The following is a 20,152-nucleotide window of genomic DNA, read 5'->3' as shown; positions in this document are numbered from 1 at the left end:
CTTACTTGCTTCCCATTCTCAGGATAGTTTAATATTCTTTAATATTGTTATCCTGAACTTTGAGAAGGTGCGGATCTCAAGTTTGTGACTTGGGCAATTTTAGAGGTTGATACATCGGTTGGGAGGGAAAGGATGACTATTGTGCTTTGTAAATTAATTCTCAGCCAAAATTTTACCTTCGAATAAGCTGCTTTAATTCATTCTTTATTCTGGTCTTAGAAGGCAGCATAGCTACCACTCCCCAAAAACCAACCAAAAAGTTGCTCTGTTGCTTCTCAAGGTATCTGAAGTTAGGAGAATAACTTCTGAAGGATTTACACAGAGAAGCAAAGCAAAGCAACAGAAGATGCAAGTGGCACTGACAAACAGCAGCTGAGGTTGTGGAATGAAAATACAGCCATACATTCAGGCTGCATTTATATGAGAGAAACTACAGTATTTGACATAGGGTACCAAATAAGACAGTCCTTCTAGCCCCATATCAAAACTGGTCATTCAGTTGATATGGACCAGCTCCAAGTTCAGTACCCATTGTAGCAAAACATACTTGACACGACATAAAATGAGGTATCATATTGCTGAGAGTCTATCCACAGCAGTTTAGGGATGCTGAACTGGGGACAGAAGTTGTATATTACAGCTTCTGTACCGTGGCATTTTTTAATGTTTTTTTTTTTTAATAGCTGTGTTATACTGAACAAGGGTCCCACGCTCTCACCCTTGAGATACCTCAGCTCGGCTTGGCTGGTAAAAAAACCGCTTACATCTCAACTGAAGCTGAATCAGCTGGTCTCTGTGCTAACTGTTTAATGAATAGACAATGAAGAACAAGAGAGGCTAATTGCTTTAAGACAAAATTCCGTTCAGAGAGCTGGAAAAGGGTAAGGAAAGAAAACACAAAGACAGGATGACAACCAAGTTTATTAAGACTTCTTTAAAATACAGTTTGTCCTGTACCAGTTTTATTGGAGGCTTGCACAGTACATTTTATCCCCATTTTATAATTGGGGAAACTGAGATACAAATGGAATTACCCAAGACCACACACAGTCAATAGCAAAGCCTGGTACAGAATCTGGGAGTCCAGACTCCCATGTTCATGCTTAAACCTCTAGACCACAATTCCTCCTGCTAATGTAATTCAAAAAACAAAAGCACTACTTATGCATTTATGTTCAGTAATTCTTATACTCTAGGGCAATTTGTTTAAGTTATATATCCAAGAAGGGAATTAAAACCAAGGGTTAAGGAGCCATTTTGGCGTGTTTGTGTTTTCCTTTTTAAAAATAAAGAGGTGCATCTTTTAACTATTACCCTCCATATTAAATAGGTATTGACTAGTAAGGATTCTAATAAGCATAATATGAGAAATTTAAATGCAGAGAGCTCCTGATAGTTGGTGCATCATTGAAACAGTTAAACAGAACGGGCAGGACATTGCTTGATCTTGGCATCCATGTCTTGGTATCTGCCCCAACTTTCCTATTCCCTGAATATACATCCCCCTTTAAACTAAAGATGCCTTTGCTATGTAGTTCCAGAGCAAGCAAGGTCTCCTAGCAACAGTAATATCACAGATGATATCACACCCAGCACAGCAGACAAGCTAGGTTGGCTAACAGTTGTTGATTGTTTTCTTTATTTCTTCTCTCTTCAAAATTTAAAAAATTCTTGTGGTGGGTTTTATGTAAGTAGAGAGACTTATTTCAAGATAATCCACCAGCAATTTAAGTCCCTCAGCTGATTTCTCTCTACAACCCAACAGTCCTAGCTTTCTATGCTGTTCCATTGCACTGCTCACTGTGACTAGCATAGAGCAGTATGCAAAGCACGACAGGAGCAATAAATATCTCTAACCACACAGCAGATGCCGGGAGTTTTGCAGTTCACATTGGCTTTCTCAGTCAAATCAGCTCTCTGAATAGTATGTTCACAGCTTACTAGCTCCTGTTCTAAACAGCTGCAGGAAAAATAAATATTCAAGACAGTTTTGGGAAATACACATCATGGTTTCAGCAGCCCCACGTAGTGAATTGTGCAGGTCTCTCTGGCGCTAGTAGCTTGTGTGTTACCCTGCCATTTACTTGAAACTCCTACTTGGAAACAGACTGGGGCACAGGAAATGCACCTCATCACTGGAATACATGGGAACATACAAACAAAAATTGAACATTAAGAAAGTCATAAGGTAAGTTCTATTTTGAAAAAACAAACAAACACCACTTTATAACCATGCTGAAAATCCTCAATTGCTATTAATTTCATTAGAGCTGCATTTCTTGTGGCCTGACCTGAAGAGGCAGTGTGTCTAGTGACAACAGCAGGGGCCTTTAAGTCAAAAAAATCTGGGTTCCATTGACTTAGCTATTGGCCAAGTCACTCAACTTCTGTTTCCCTAACTGTAAAATAAACAAAATAACCACCTTTGTAAAATTCTTTGAGATCCTTGGATGAAACACAGTAAGTACATACAGGTTTTATTATTACATTAGCCCTCAAAAGTGTGGCTGTCTTTTTTATATTAATACATTCTATATAATTTGACTGATTTACTCTTTGTAATTAGATGTAGGAGCATCTTTTGTATTATATTGCAGTTTTCCAGTTCTAGCTGCAACTGGATCAGTTGCATGTGGCTCATTGAGCACTTTCAATATCTGTCCCTTTTTACCTACAAGTTAAATTTAAGCTTGAAAATGTTTTCATGCACCTGCTATAATTTGGGATCTTTCCAATCTAGCTGTTTCCTACAGTGCTAATAATCTACAATAATTGTAAATACCAGTCCCCTATCCATGTAATTCTAACTCCTGTTTCATTTGTTTACCCACTTTCCCTTTAAAATAAGGTTTAAAAATTTTATGCTGACTAAATCTTATCCTATTATTTTAAGTTACATTTTTGTAAAGTGCAGTTTGTGCGCATGAAAAAAAAATCACATTTGTGTAAGTTATCAATTGTAATATCCTTTGGTTATACATTTGTAAAAGGAACTTTACAAAATGAAACTGTCCCCATTTTCAACACCTAGGAAAGTGAAGCAGAGAGAATAAATGACTATCAAAGTCACAGAGGAAGCCTGTTGCAGAGCTGGAATGAGGCGCTGAGGGGTGTTTTGGGGGGGGGAGGGGGAAGGAAGAGTGAGAAGAGGCAGCCTTCGAGGTCCTTCCATGGATCTCATCTTATCATGAGGTGTTTTTCCAGCATGGTAGTGCATATGCCGTCCCTATTGCTCTCACCCTTGCAGTACAGTTTTTGATAAAGTTAATCAACACTGGATTTTTTACACAAACTTTAACAGCTTTACTTCCTCCTCCCATGCCTTTTTGATTCAGGGGGTGAGGTGTTCATGTGGTAGTTGCATGCAAACCACTGTTTGCAAGAGCCTCAAGCAACTGTATTTAAACATAACAAGAATCCATCAAAAAACAGGTAACACCCCCCAGAGCAGCCAGGTGGATGATTGAGTAAGCAGAAGGCACCACATGACACCCAGAAACATAACATATAGCACAAAGAAATTTACAGACATGTAATACTGATTCACAGATAGCAGGCCTGGAGCGTGAAAACAAAACAGAACATTCCCATCCTGCAACAGAAGCAAGCCTCGGCTGTATTCCAGTGCTCCCAACTATGAAGTCTAATAAATTGTGTGTCTAAGGCAGGAGGAGATACATTATTACAGAGAGCCACTGTTTGTCCAAACTGCAGTAGCCATGAATAACTTATCTGACAGGCTGCGAAATCTGAAGTTTTATGTCCATGTTCGGCCATGAGCACACAACTATCCAGGGCTTAAATTCTCAGAGTATTTCTTGGAGCCCCCCATACCCCACCCCCATTAGGGGCTCCAGGCTTCGGCTGCAGGGCGGGGATCTCAGGGCTTCAGCCCCGTAGGGAACAGGGGGTGCTGGGGTTTCAGCCTGGCAGGGTGTGTTGGGGCTACCGCAGGTTTGAAAATATTTACTGGAGCTCTGCTCTGGACACCTGTGGCTGAACTTAAACCCCGCAACTATCCCACCTTACTTTGAAACTGACTGTTTCTCACAATGGGTTCAGGTTTCTAGACAGCCTCAGGCCGAGTCAACTCCAACACACAATTGTGCCCTCTGGCTGCTGCATTTCATATGCTGGTTTGACATTCATAAAGAGCTTCATAGTTTATTGCCTTCAGTAATGATTCAAATGGACTCAGAGGACTCTTCAAAGCCTAGGTAACTGCTGTATGGCCTTACCCTCTCTGCCTCAGTTTCTCAGTCTGTAATACGGGAAGAACTCAGAGGGGTTTGAGGCTTAATGAGCATTTATAAGCACTTTGAGATCCATGTTTTAAAGTAACTGTAAGTGGCAAAATACTGTTCAATCCCAAACAGTTCTCATTTCAGTTTCATTCAACTCTGTCTACGTATTCTGCCACTGGGTTTAATGGAGCTTATGGCGTAATGCGGGCCTGAGGCCCTGCATGAGCTGTCAAAACAGGGAGACAAGGCAAATGAGGTAATATCTTTTACTGGACCAACTTCTGTTATGGAAAGAGACAAGCTTTCAAGCTTACAGAGCTCTTCTTGTCCAGACCTGAAGAAGAGCTCTGTGTAAGCTCAAAAGCTTGTCTCTTTTCACATCAAAGTGGGTCCCACAACAGGTATTATTGCCTCTGCAATATTCTGGGACCAACACAGCTATAACACCACAAACAATAGTAAAAGCATGGTAAGACACCGAGGTGCAGGGGGCAGACCTTATTCATCAGCAAGACCTTATCAGAGACCTGACAGAACCAGACCCAAATTATGCTCAGAAGTAAGCACAAGATACCCATACTGGAGGAAGCCTATTAAAAGGTGGTGATCTCCCCAGAATCAACCCACAGTTGTGGAGCTAGAGGGAAAGGGAGGCAGCAACAATGAAAGAAGGAAAAAACATATGTAAAACTGCATCTCTATGCATGTTTTCTAAATCATGTAGGTTTGTCCTTAGACTGAGTCTGGTAGCTAGGAATGAAGAATTCAGACTTTAGGTCCTAGTTGTGCCAGACTGCCGTGGTCCCCTATGGAAATTCACTTCAACACCCTATGCCCTAAGTTTACCCCTCTGAAACAGAGGCCTACTTCCTGGGGGAGGTGTGTGTGTGCCAAGCACTAAGTTTCTTGGATAGAAGGCAGTACTGAAGTGTCAAGTACTAGATCTGTTTCCTCAACAGATGCTCACAGCCTTCACATGTTCGCAGTGGAAATGAGCAGCAGATGCTGCACTTCGCAGAGATATGCATCTCACCCACACAGAGGCAGCATTGGTGGTGTCACTCAGAGAGGGAGCAAGGGCAAGACAATTCTTGAACCCTGCGACTCTGAGCACAGTCTCAGACTGTGAGGAGGGGTTCCCCATCAAGGTAGGAGGGGAAAAGAGGGGGGAAACAAGCTATACTAACTATACTATAAAAAAATAACTCTGCTAAAGATGAAGTGAGCTGTAGCCCATGAAAGCTTATGCTCTAATAAATTTGTTAGTCTCTAAGGTGCCACAAGTACTCCTTTTCTTTCTGCTAATGTAAAAACTATTTACAATATCTATTTACAGGCTAGAAGAAAGAAGCTGCAGAAATCTGGCCACAGACGATTCCAACTCAGGCCTTGCAGTGGTAAAAAGGAACTGGAGAGGTATCGGCCTGCACCATCTCTTACGCCCTCTGTCTGGAGCATGAGGAGAGCAACTGCACTTGTGTGGGCCAAAGGACACCACATGTTAATAATCTCTTGACTCTAATGGCACACATGCATACCCATGTGTGAAGTACATATTGGGACCAGCATTTGAAGAAGAATGCATCCTTGCTAAACAGGAACAGCTAGCATATATGCAATAGAACTGGAGTGGACCCTGTCATGAAATCTTTCATCCTTCACAACCTGCTTAGGGAGCATTAGACTGTATGAAAATACTACAGCAGAAAGTTTGGGCACACTTTCCCAGGGAAAGTTCATACCATACCTGTAGCTGGGATCATTCTTAGAAGTCCACTCCAATGATCCCAGCTATCCAGAACTAAATAAAACCCACAACACAACAAGTTTGCTAAGCAGCCTGTGATCACGTACCACGACAAGTATCTCTAGAGAACGGAGCAGGGGCTTCCATCTGGTGAGAGGACAACAAGGCTCAGAGGTCTTAGTGAACAGGGCCTCAGCCCCAAACTAACTTGCCTCTCACAAGGGACGTTTTCTTTGACATGAAAAAAACAAACAAAAAATAGCACAGAGTTTCCGAAGTTAAGATGGACCTTTGCCAAAAGCCTGTGATCCAGACAATAGGGTCCTGAACCATATTTACATTGAGCACATCCTTCACTAAGCATTTGCACTTGCAGTAATTAAGGTATATCAAACAATGAAAAGGTGCATACTCAGACTAGACCTTCCAGTTCCTGCACATGCAACTCCTCTCTTCAAGACCCTTCAGAGTCCTTGGGCACTCGTTCCTGCCTTCAAATACAAACTTGTATTATGAGTCTGTATTTGAGGGTAGGAATATAGGCTCCAGAGCCCTGTTCCATGTTCCACCCTCCCTCTCCCAAAACCACCCCCTCAAACAAGACTGGACATTCAGAACCTTTATTAACAACATTTTTCAGGGCCTAGGTAGGCGTATGCACTCCCCATTACTTTATTTTTAAAATGTTATCTTATACACATTGGCTGATAGCCCTAATATTTAAACACCACCCCTAAATAGCATATATTCTATGTTAAGATGGACTAGTGATAGTCTCCCCCTTATTAACTTTCCAAATAGATTGCTGCAATAGCATTAGAAACCCAGTTTCAAAACTGAACCCAAAGAAAGATACTCCTGGTGGCTGGCAGGAGTTGTTGCAATTGCAGATACGTGCCTATTATGGCAGCCTCTGCTTTCCCAGCCACATCAGTAAAGAGACAGGAGCTTGTCATGTTCACTCAGACTGCTGACACATAAGAATAGAAGTGGCAGGGAAAGAGAACGGATGGAACCAGAATGGCAAAATAGCCTGTCTACATATGTGGTTGGGTACCATCTCCAGCATCTTGCACAGTTTGCAGGTTCTCACTCAGTGACAGTACTTTGATTTAACACCATTGCAGCACTTAATTTGGAAGATTACTAGCAGGTGGGAAGGAGTAATTTCTTAAAGAAACAATATCTAATTTAGGACAAGAGGAAATTTGGCACCTTGTGGGCCAGTCATCTGTGACAGTATCTTTTCCCAGCACTCTGGAACCTCAGCTTGTTCAGCTGAATATGGAAACATCACTGCTTTGATTATATGAATTTATTCATGTAGTCTAGCCATTTGGTTCTTTAAAAGGCAGGCAAAACATGCCCTAAAAACACAAATAAAATTACTTGAAGGTCAAGCAACTAGTGAATGGAGCTGAACAGTAGGGACAGCTGCAGGCAGCCACTGAGCTCAGCACTCTCCAGCAAGTTCATCTGCTAATCAGTGGGAATCAGTTTCAAAGAAGTGATTGCAAAAAGACGGACAAAGAACATTGTTAAGTGAGCTGTCCTTCAGCACAGGAAACTCCACCTTAGCAAGGTTTACCTGAGTTGTTCATCTTTGCTGTATGACTCCTAAGTGATGCATGGTAAATTGTGATAGTGAGACACAAGCTGTGTCTACATTAGAAAGGAAGCTCTCCTAGGAAGTCCACTTAATATGACACTCCTCCGGCCCTCTAAATCATGAATATGATTAGGCTGCTGGCACAGACCTCTTCAGCATGAGTCAACCATACTATCGTGTTGTGTAATGTGGTTCAGCCCTGCGAATAACAGAAGCTAAACACTGTTCGGACATTCAGTTGAGTCAGAAATATGAAGCTCGTGTTTTAAATACACTTTTGTATCACTTTTTAACACTTTACAACATCTAATGAGCTATATCAAGTATCTTTTCAGTAACGAATCTAACCCCTTTCCCCTGAATGCTTTGCAACCACAAGCAAACTAAGCCACTTAAGTAGCTTTTAGGGATTAAAGGGTTAAACATCTCAAGCAGCTTACTTGAAGGATGCAGAACTGGAAAAAGAAGTATTTCTCTTTTGCTCAAACCCTTTACACATCCTCTTCTCCTGTCTCTGCCACTTACTCTCAAACACGTTTCAACATTTAGCCCTTTCCCTAAATCCCAGGTTTGGCACCCTAAAAATGTAATATGCAACTTTATAGAAGGAATAGACTCAGACAAGCAATGTGTGTATAGAAAGAAAAAAGCACTCTCTCAAAGAGAAAAGTTGAAGAGATGCTCTAGCCAATAACTCCATCCCTCCTCAATAACTACCCCAAATCTCACGGCAATAATCTCTTCTCCTCAATTTACACTGTGGGCTTATTTTTAACACTCTAACACACAGCTAGTGTCTCTAACCAAGCCAGTGTGTTTGCAGCTCAGCTCTGTCCTCCCCAAGGGACCTGCTTTCTTTAAGAACCAGCATGACATTCCTGTTGCTGTAGGAACAGTGGTGTAGTCCCCAAGGCCTTAGAAGTGAAACCCAGGTACTGTACTTTCTAGCTATACAGCTTCTGTTTTCCAGTTCAACCACACAGCAGTGAGTTATGTAGCCAAGCACAATTTAAAAACAAAATTTGCTAAAAAAAGGGAAATACTGTATTTTTTACAAGGATATGTTTAGCTGAATACTTCAGTGCAAGATACATCTGAAGAGTGATGGAGATTTGGTGAAAAGCCATCAATTCACAAATTCAAACACAAGAAGCTTACAGTCTGAATCACTTTAGTATTTGCTGTAGTGAGGGGAGCGGGACTAATGTGGAACAGATCAAAATAGATAACTGAGAAGGAGAGTGAGACCATCCCCCCCAAGCATGTATTTATGGATGGAAATTGCTTAGTTCCTTAGATCTTTCAGGACTTCTGAGCCCATGAAGAAAAACCTTGAGTCTTAGTAACAAAATGTTTTGGAGTGGTGAAAGAGGAATAATTTACACTTATAAAAACACTACACTAATGGCCTCAACATTATATGGTTATAACACGGTTACGACTGCATTTAGTATCGTAACTGGAGAATACTGCAGTCTTTTTTTTTCATTAATGTAAATGGTGAGGGGTGGGGAGGGGGAGACATGAAGCTCAAAAAAGTTTAGTCTCTTTCACCAAGTCAGGGAGTAGAGCAATCTGGTGCTTTCATACGGTCATTCTTGTTTTCCTGATAAGAGGCATCTCATCCCATAGTTCCATCCCTTCCACTAGTACTTCACCTCTCTCTAGCACCTTTCAAAAATACTTCACAAACATTAGTTATACCTCACAACACGCTTGTGAAATAAGGAAGAATTATCATATTTTACAGATAGGCAGAATGATTTTAAGGAACCTGCCCAAGGGTCAGAGCAGTCCGTGGTAGAGCTGAGGCTAGAACCCAGATGTGTGTGGACTTTCAGTCCTGTACTCTGACCAGTAATAGCCACTGGTCCGTGCTAAGGAAACGGCACCTGGAGAGATATGCTGCAATTACAGTCAAGATTTTGATGAGGAGTTTGCAGGAAGTAGCCTCCTCTATGACCCTTGCCTTGTAGGGGAATGTCTCAGGGTTTGCTCCCTCACCCTACATTCTCTTTGCAAGTGGTCCCCACACTTATGTCAGTTCACCACAGTGTCCTTTATTTATGTCTTATGCAACTTCATGTCCCATCACCAAGCTTCAATGCACCCCCGAGGCACAAGATGAGAGGGTGGGGAGAGAGGTCTCACATCTGCGATCCTGGGCTTCTTTGCCCTTCCTTCCAGCCTCCCCCTCTCACATCTTGTCTCCCTTTTAACCCTCCCCAGCTGACAAGCCAAATCCCCTTGTTAACTAGTTAATCACCCGGTTCTAATCAATTATCTCCCAATTTTGGCCATGTGGAGGTGCTGTCAAAGTGCACAGAGTGATGAGCCAGCCCTAGACTACTCTCACTCCAGCACAGGGACTGAAATGAGGAACTCAAATCTGATTGCTAGAATTCAATCACACCCACAGCTACCTTCATAAAACTGTTTGCTATACTCAGACACGTTTTATTTGTTCACAGCATTTATTACAGTAAAATTATGAACAATCAAGTCAGTATTGTCAGTTGCATGGTATTTGGTTTGACATTTGCTAGAGCAACAAGGGTGGTATATCACAGATCACTGGAACAAGTTCATTGCCTGATTTGCACAGAGAAATACAACACAGAATCAAAACTAAACTTGAAGCTTGTACAATTGCCTGTCAAGAAAGCAAAATTCACCCGTATAGCACACACAATGAGATGCCTCTCAGGGGAGCAGCAATCACAAATGTAAAATGCGGTACATGACTAAGCCTAGAACAGGAGTTTGTAAGTTTTGTAAATTGATAGTTTTTGGAAAGCAGAGTGAGCGATGTAAGAGCACCAGATTTTGATCTGTTATATTCCAAGGGGAAAAAAGAGCAAACTGCAGAAAAAATTCTGAGTCTATTCCTTCGGGGCTATCTTTTAAATACATATATTATGGGAATTTTAAGGTGTTTCTTGATTACAGTTAGAGATTATTAGTGTCTATTTCTGACAGATCTTGTTATCCCCTAAAGCCTTTTGCCGACTATCAAGATTGTAATTTAAACTTCAGGTTTTATTAATAGTGGCTCATTGGAGGTTTATGACTGGAACAGTTTTTTATTCAGCAGGGCTTACAGTAAACTCACTCCCTCTGAAGTACCGTCTTGTTGCTGCAAGTAGACATTGTACAAGACTAGATACCCTGGTTGTAGAGCAGTGGTTCTCAAACGATTATACTGGTGACCCCTTTCACATAGCAAGCCTCTGAGTGCGACGCCCCCCGCTTATAATATATAAACAACTGTTTTTAATTTAACACCATTATAAATACTGGAGGAAAGGCGGGGTTCGGGGTGGAGGCTGACAGCTCACGACCCCCCATGTAATAACCTCACGACCCCCTGATGGGTCCAGACCCCCAGTTTGAGAACCCCTGTTGCAGAGTGACTTCCAGCAGACACAAAAAGAGTCTTGCTCAAATGGGCTGACAGGTACTTATTACGAAAGCTACCAAGGAACACAACAAAAGGAAGACCTCAGTGGTCTTGTCTCAGGTGAACGTATGGCAACCCAGCTAGCTGTCCTAGGAGAGCATTTCATGGGTACAGACTGCTCCAAACACAGACTAACACAAACTGCAACATGACTGAGGCTGTATGACCTACTTACAAGATTGTGGACATCTCCTCTGCCGTCTGTAACTAGTGCAGCTACAGGAAGCCCTAATTAAGTGCCTCTGCCATATAGAAACCTTAGTTTACAATTAACTGGAATAAAGAATCTCCAAAATTGTATAAGAACAGTTATTTCACAACTGATACAGACTCCCAACTCACTGCTGTGTCAAGATCCATACATTTTAAGACCAAAAGGGACCATTGTGATAATCCATCACAACTCTTGGTAAATTGTTCCAATGATTAATTACCCTCACTGTTAAAAGTTTGCAACTTCTCGTGCTTTATGTATTAGAACACTGATCCATAAGCATTCAAGATCATTTGCTTGTCAGTGATTCAAAAATAGGTAGACACTTTTGACAGAGTGCCTCTCCCATTGCCCCTTTGCCCACTGGATCCTGCCTAAAGAGTTCAGAACCAGTGACTTAAACATTTCCATCATGCATATCTTCCTACCAGGTTACAGTAGTATCAATTAAATCAAATTTATGCTCAATGAGAAATCCCAATTCCTCTTGTTTATTACCCAGGCTCCTGGCATTGGTTTATAGACAATTAAAGAATTTCTTCTTTTCCTGGAATATCAGAGTTAGAAGGGACCTCAGGAGGTCATCTAGTCCAATCCCCTGCTCAAAGCAGGAACAATCTCCAATTTTTGTCCCAGATCCCTAAATGGCCCCCTCAGGGATTGAACTCACAACCCTGGGTTTAGCAGGTCAATGCTCAAACCACTGAGCTATCCCTCCTCCCTTTTCATGTCCCTTGGTGCCCTAATTTTGTTCTTGACATCTTGATTTTGTGCTAAATGAGTGCTCATTTGTTCCCCTTCTCATCCATCCCTTTTGTTTTAATGCCTTCCTGATTAATCTAGCCAGCCTGTTGCCCTAGCAAACTGGTTCCCCTTCTACTGAGATGAAGGGCATCCAAGCTATACAGCCCTCTCCCCCCATAGGGCAACTAACGTTCCATAAAACTGACACCCTCTACCTTTACACCATTTACACAGCCAAAGGTTCACTTCCAGAATCTTCTGTCTTCACTTGTGGGACAAGGAGGATTTCTAAGAAGATCACTTGGACTTTCCACTCCTTCAGCATCCTTCTGAGTTTTCTGAAGTAATCTAATTTACAAGTTATCATCTGAAGCCAGTTCTTCCCAATCTTCTTAGCATACATCCTTCACAAGGTTCTTCTGTCTTCCTTGGATGGGGAGAGATCTCCTCTTGGGCTTGCTTGATAGTCTTGCATCCTGGAGTGAGCAGCCATCCTCAAGTAGAGGCTGGACCCCTTTCATAAAGGGTTTGGCCATGAAGTTCTCTCTCTCACTGCATTACATTTCTGAATCCTTATAATTCCATTTGTTGAAGAGAGATTTTCTTGCTCTGCAGAGTGAATTCCATTGCATAATCTCTATTTGCTGTAAAAGATACTCACTTGACAGGGGAAAATTTAAGGCTCCAGGATTGTCGTTGGGTGCCTCCACTTTCATTGGCATTAGAATGGTGTGGGAAGTTGATCAAAATCTTTTATTGTTAACATAGTTACAAGTCTAAGAACGAACAAAATTAAGCCATAGGATCCCATATTTATTCTCCCTGAATGTCTAATGATAAGTGTGCTTAGTTTACAAGCTCAAGCAAGAAGGTTTTAACTGCCAGCATAATATGTATCATGATCTTTTCTTTCTGCTTGATATCACCACCACTAAGATCCTGGAAGGAAAGAGACTTCAGTTGGCAATTTGTGGAGTATGAGGTGATGGAACAGAATGCAGTTAATTATGTAGCTGTATTGGTTCTGCAGGCAGTACTGGCAGCAAAGTACATATGATATATGCATCAATGCCCTTTCCAATTAAACAAGTCTTGACCACATCACACCAGAACCATGCTTGTTACAACAATGGTTGACCACAGTCCTCTTAGCTCTTCTTGATTTGAGAGGACAAAAAGTGTTTTAAGATCGTCACATGAAAGGCAGTATACAAGTACAGTTGAACAGTTTATTCCATTTTTTATTACTGGATTATACTGTACACAAATTAGATATTAGGACAGATATTAACTTGTCTTTTTTTAAAAAAAAGTATCATTCAGGACCTAAGAACTTCTAATCTCAATATCCTCTGTTGACCTCGGGAGAATTACTTACCTCTCTGCCTCCACTGCATGACAGCTAAAATGGGGATACTATTTTCCCTGCTTCACAAGCGTGAAGTGATTTAGTTAATGTCTGTACACCATTTGAAGAGTGGTATCTCCAAGGGAAATAGGCAAAAGGGAGGAAAAAACAGGAGTTTGTCTCAAACCTCTGTTGGCAAGTTCAGCTCTCACAAATTCCAAGTATGGTACATAATTATTCTACAGCATGCTTAGATTAGAGATACAAATAGTTTTGTATAACACTAAAAGTCTGTCTCTCTGGTTCTATTGCATCATCTAGAATGCTAAGACTCCTGTTGGCTTTAACACATTGCTCCATATGCTGGGGAGAAGTTGGGCCATGAATTCCAACCCCTTCTGGTCTGTCTGCTGGGAGAATGAGATAGTACTGATGCTATAGGACAATTCAGGTTGAGAGTTACCTTTCTTCTGTCCCATTGCTGGAAGAAAAGATCAGGATTTCCCCTTGGCTGCCAAATCTTTGTAGGTGGGCCCAAAAACGTACATACGTTTTCCTAAATAAAAACTTTTTGCTTGTGCTTTGCAAAGGCTGAATAAACCTAAGACAAGGAAGATCCCATAAAAGAGAAGAGGAGGAAGAGAACAGAAGAAAGAAATTCCTTTAAGAAGTTTTGAAGAATAAATTACAATTTAAGTACCTCACTGTGTGTCTAGAATAGAAGTTTTCAGGAAGAGATACTGCCATCTAGCGGAGAGGGAGCCTCCCTTAAGATATTAGATTTTAAGTAAGCCATTAGAGCAGAGGTGAGCCAACTACAGCCCACAGGCCAAATCCAGCCCGTGGGACTGTCCTGGCCGGCCCTTGAGCTCCCCACCAACAAGGCTAGTCCGGCCCCATCCCTGCTGTTCCCCCTCCCCCACAGCCAGGCCGCCACATGGGCGGCACTCTGGGCAGCGGGGCTGTGTGCTCCTGCAGGGCAGCGCGGCAACATGTCTGGCTCCGGCCAGGGGGCATGGCTACCAGACATACTGCTCTGAGGGGCATGGTAATGGGGCCAGGGGATCCTGGGGGGCAGTCAGGGGACAGGGAGCACGGGGCGGTTGGATAGGTGTGGGAGTCCTGGGGGGCCTGTCAGGGGGCGGTTGGATGGGGCGGTGGTTCTGGGGGGGGAGGTCAGGGGACAGGGAGCAGGTGGGGTTGGATAAGGGGTGGGATCCTGGGGGGGGGGGGGGGGGGGGGGGGAGGTCGGGGTCAGTGGACGGGGAATTGGAAAGGCGTGGGAGTCCCAGGGGTCGGGGTTGTGGATAGGGGTCGGGGCAGTCGGGGGACAGGGAGCAGGTGGGGTTGGATAAGGGGTGGGATCCCGGGGGTGGGGGGGGTGTCAGGGGACAAGGAGCAGGGGGGGTTGGATGGATTGGGGATTCTGAGGGGGGCACAGCCTTCCCTACCTGGCCCTCCATACAATTTTGCAACCCCAATGTGGCCCTCGGGCCAAAAAGTTTGCCCACCCCTACATGAGAGTCTTTGGGATTTGTATCAATTTATTTTTGAAGCCATAGTGAACTCTTCCTTTTTCCAGCAACATTAAACATGACAACATGAGATAAAGATATCTGATGTGACCTCTGGCAAATCCATCACAACTGACATGTATGCTTAAAATGATACCACAGAAGAAACAAAGGGCAACATTGTGGTAACATACTTAAGTGCAATAGTTTATCTGTAGAAATTAATCCTGGGATGGTCGAAGTCTGGACCAATAAATTTTACAACACTCATGCCAATATGACAAATTAGAGCTCCCTCTTCGTTTCTCAAAGCAAATGAGAGTTGGTTAGGACTCGTGATTTACTTAACTCCTATTCTCCGTACTACTCACTTTTACTTAACCTCATCATGTTCAAATTTGCCACCTGACTCTCTGGCTAGCGAGCCATTATCTCTCCCTTTATTTTGTTTTCTCCTCTCAAAAGGTGGATTTCTCTGGCTGTGGTCAGGTTTCCAAAAGTTAAAGGGGAAAACTGGTCAGGCGGATTTGGTCTTCAAAGATAGAACTGGCTCTCATTTGATCACAGTGAGTACCAATGGGGAGGAATTTACTTCCACGAGAGAAGGGATATGGCCAGAGATTCCTTGGACTCAGCAGGAAGTATAAAGGAGATTAGCTGCAAAGAAGTCAGTAGTTATCTGTTCCGACAGAGGTTTAATGCATTGAAAGATGTATGAAGTTGCTAGAGTTACATTACCTGCATTGTTTCAGAGTAGCAGCCGTGTTAGTCTGTATCCGCAAAAAGAAAAGGAGGACTTGTGGTACCTTAGAGACTAACAAATTTATTTGAGCATAAGCTGAAGTGAGCTGTAGCTCACGAAAGCTTATTACCTGCATTGAGTATATGTTATGCTTAGATGAAGGCCATGAAGTCACTGATGGCCTTTTTTTGGGGGGGGTTAAAGAATGAACATCCAGATTTAAAACTGAAGACCAAGTTTATGCAGGTTGTGTTTGGAATTGTTCTCTAAATGATTTAACTATACTAAATGTCTGATTCTATATTAAAATATGGGCTTTCTGGTAACAGGGCTCATCAACAACTTCCCCATCAAACCCAGATTTCATAATATGAATTTAGTTGAGCCAGTGCAGAATCCTTCAGAACGAGTGCTGGAGAATGAGGCAGTGAGGTACAGAACAGATTTATGGACTGGGATTAGACAACTACACCAGTGCCAAACAATTTCCCTCCCACCAAAACTGTGATAAAGATTCAAAAGACCAAGAGCCAGTCCCATACTCAGTGAGTAAACAAAAAAAATAAGGCAACCTTACCATCCAAATAAGATTACACACAGTGCATCAGCAAATGAAAACACCACAAGAAATAGTTTAGCATATATCAAAATAAATATGGAAGTTTTACTGCAATGTGTCCCTCTCCATCATCATCATGTTTCACAGTTCTTTATGGAAACAGGGAAATAGTGTAATGTAATCTAGAAACTTATTGAACCATAATGTGCAATATACATTAAAACGGCTCAGACATGAAGCATGGGGACCATTTTACCTGTCTGGGCCCTCAAAACTAATAGCCAAATTTCTCTATTGCATAAGAGATACTGTGCAATAGGCTATCCTAGCTCTTAAATTTAAGACGGTTTTGCCTCACAGAATTACAGAAATACAATATGGAATCCAATCAGATAAGGAGATTTCTCATACTGCTCAGCATTCAACCTCACTCTGCTGGCTCTGAGTTACCTGAACAGTCTTATAATGGACTCCTGTATTGACAAACATTTCACTCTGCTCACATATTCAGGTAAATGAGAAGGACAGAGTGGATGCTAAATGACTCCAGTTTATTCTGTGTGAGCCCTCACTTCAGTGTGATCAAACAGCTGCTTGCAGCTACATTAATTAAAACATCACAAGTGCCAGGAATTCATCGTGTGGGTTAGAAATCTATTTCTACTTTTCCATTTTATTTTCAGCTGTACAACAGCCAAACAGTTTGGAGAACAGAGAAAACTACAGAATCCCATGTTCCTCTAACTACAAAATTACATAAAAGCACTGTTATATTTAAGAATAAACCTCAACATTAAATTATTCATCTTCCTAGTACCCCTTCTAAAGCATTTCCTATACCTGTTTTTATATTTATATGTACCGCTGTAATCTAAGACCTCTGTGTTAGTTATTAGATAAACACAACTAAAAGAGGGTCCACATTCCAAACAATTTACCTATTCTTCTAGACACACCTTAGCTTACCCAAAACTGAAAATTATAGACTCATTTACTTTTTACACACTTTATTGTTTGACTTTGTTTAATCACTTTCCTGCTGATATTCTTGCACAAGTGCCTCGCTGCTGTGTTTGTGTTTGCATCTCTAGAGGAAAATATTTAAATTCCCCACTAAAGAAGTTTTTAATTAAAAAGTCATGAAGTATTTCCATTCATTATTGTTCTGTGAACATCTTTCACCCCTTTTTTCTGGAGTAGGCTGGAGAAGAGAAGCACTACCATTCTGGGCATACACTACTTGACACTGTCAATTTAAAGGGAAAATCTTTCCGCAAGATTACTACAACCAGAGAAGTCTGCGCATGACTTTGAGAAAGGTAAAATGGTCGGTGAGAGAAGGCAACTCACGATGTGCTAGCACTTCCTTAGGAATGGGGATGAACAAAGAAGCGTTGAGCTCACATTCTGGTAAGGTATCTCCTTTCTATCTTTCCAGAAAGGAGGACTGCAGTTTGTGCACTTTAACACATATAACGTAGTCCACAGATCATTCCCCGCTAGAGAGATAGTGACAAAATTCAGACCACAGCTAGCGCAGGCAGATGAGCCACAGCATGTATGGTAAATGCAGGTTCAGAGATGTTGGGTGCCCCACACATGCCTGAAATTCAACTACAGCCCCAAAAGAAGAAAAACAAATACAGTTATATGAATGAATAGAAAGTATTGGGCGGTCATGGTCTACAGTCAATTGGGAGAATTTGGCCTTCAGTGTTCTAAGTAGTCATGAATAATATTGACAGAGACAAGGTGGGTGAGGTAATATCTTTTATTGAGCCAACTTCTGTGGGTGAAAGAGACAAGCTTGAGAGATCTATAGAGCTCTCTGACAGGTCTCACCTTGTGTCTCTCTCATATCCTGGGACCAACAGGGCTACCACAACACTGCAAAGAACAATACTATTTATTATAAAACTGCTCATCCTAAAAGATCCCAAATACATCCAGGATTCACTTCACTCATCACTGAGATGCAGCCGTCTGTTTAACAGTGCACGGCAACACTCCTCCACAGTTTACGTCAAAAAATGAACTGTGTATCTCTCAGACTACAGGAAGGATTTATGTAGGTGGAATGTAATTACCCAAATACAGGTACCTAACTCAATGCTTACCGAGATTATGCTCAAAGATTAAGTAGACATTAGAAGCCTGGCAGGCACAGGGCAAATGAATCCACCAGGATATGCAGTGTCATGAACAACAAGAAAAATGTGACAGTTCTTTCCATGACAGCAAAGATCATTCAGCTTTTGCCTCTTCAGAGAATAAAGATGCACCAAATTATGACAATGGCCAGTTTTCTGTGGGCTGCAAACCCTTCTGCAGTTCTTATCAATTCAAGTGACATCTCCCTTATTTGAGACAAAGTCAGATCACTTATCTAGCCATTGATAGAGAGACATGGAGAGACAGATGCGTGCTCTTTCTGATGGTCGATCATTGTATCTGAATTAAGGTTTCCTTTTTGTTCAACATGTACAACATCCAAAAATATGCATCAGACCAAAATGCCTCAGGAAGAGCATTAGCTGGAAATGAGTTAAAACTAGTTTCAGGTACTATACCTCCGCTCTGTAAAGTAGTTTTGCCAATTGGGGGGTGGGGGTGTGAGGGGGGACTTAGTCATCTTTCTTTTTTTAAAGACTTTTTTTCTTTCCAGTGTTGCTGTGTGAAAGCCTTTTTCAAACAGGAAAAACTGCTGTACAGATTGAAAGCACTGGTAAATCTTCCCCTTTGCTGGTACTCACCCTGATCAATAGAGTGCTGAGGAAGCTGGCTAAGTTGGCTATTCACTACACCTGCATACGTCCGCAAGAATTCCTCTTCACTGGCAGTCAACTGGAAATGTGCAAAAAATGAAAGGATGAATAGCAGGAAACAGACTATTGACAAATACCAGTGCCTTCTCCATATCAGTCCATGTACAATTTTAATTTAATCCATTTAAAGGATCTAACTCCAGTTGGACCCAACTCCTTCCTTGCTACCATATTCTGATTTTTCAGACTCTTACACTTCAAAAGCAGAGAGTACAATCCCACAACCCATACTCACTTGAAAAGTGGACTATCACAAGGATGAATGGAGTGACTTTTCCTTTCCTCAATGTCTTCAGATTTATATCCTCACTGCGCAAACCTAATTGAGGTTAATTGTACAGTATACCTGAAGGCATTTTCTGACCTCTAGTATGAGTACCCTATTACTGCTGATGACATGCAAGACGGAAAGAACTTAACTTGAACATTAGAGCCCACGGCAAATTTGTGGTGCTGCTCTTAGAAGGGACTTCTTTTTATTTGTTAACTGAGTGAATTATACATAGAAATCAGTGGGACCCAATCAATACAGAGTCCCACAATCCAGATCTTTTTTTAATCAGACCCACTTCATCTACAATTTTTAATTTTATGAATACTACATGAATTCCCTAAAAAATTATGAAAACTATAAACCTATTTATACAAACTTGGGTGCATGAGCCATGTCTATATTCACAGCAGCCCTGCTCTTCTAGTGCTAGAATCAGTGATCTCTACATGCACTTAGATCTTGGGTCAGTTAGCAGTACCCCTAGAATCTCATCCAATCCCAGCTCATATAACGCCATAGAGTAACAGTGGCCGATGCACGAATCCATCCACTCGCAGACTGGCTTCAGAGCTACCATCAATAATTACTTCCATTAATTTTCTAGTTTATTACAGTATTTAGAAAACTTGGTGTATACAAAAAAAAAAAGACAGCAAAAGCTCAGGCCCGATTTCAACCACTGCACACTTCACAATTTATTTTTGGCCTAAGCTTCATCTCTGGATAAATCAACAGTGGCCAAAACATTTTGGCAAAAAAACAGACCATCCCCTGCCCATGCCAATGAACGTTATTTCAGAAATAAAAGAAAGTTAGGGCTTGTTTACATGGTGCTTTATTCCCCACTAGAGAAGTGTCATTTTTAGTCTGTG

The 20,152-nt window shown here is 41.7% G+C and overlaps 1 protein-coding gene across 3 annotated transcripts in view; it reads right to left on the bottom strand.

Annotated features, from left to right (window-relative positions):
- Nucleotides 1-20,152, bottom strand: part of CTNNBIP1 (catenin beta interacting protein 1) — a 63,897-nt gene that overhangs the window by 10,068 nt on the left and 33,677 nt on the right. For all 3 annotated transcript variants that reach the window (XM_037881478.2, XM_037881479.2, XM_043531599.1), the window contains one exon: nucleotides 18,935-19,025. In XM_037881478.2, the coding sequence (XP_037737406.1) occupies nucleotides 18,935-19,025 (91 nt within the window). The remainder of the gene's footprint in view (nucleotides 1-18,934; nucleotides 19,026-20,152) is intronic.

The sequence above is a fragment of the Chelonia mydas genome, chromosome 18, assembly GCF_015237465.2.
Source record: "Chelonia mydas isolate rCheMyd1 chromosome 18, rCheMyd1.pri.v2, whole genome shotgun sequence".
Lineage (NCBI taxonomy): Eukaryota > Metazoa > Chordata > Testudines > Cheloniidae > Chelonia > Chelonia mydas.
Note: the sequence above shows the minus strand (reverse complement) of the source record. Positions and strands in the feature narration are given on the sequence as shown.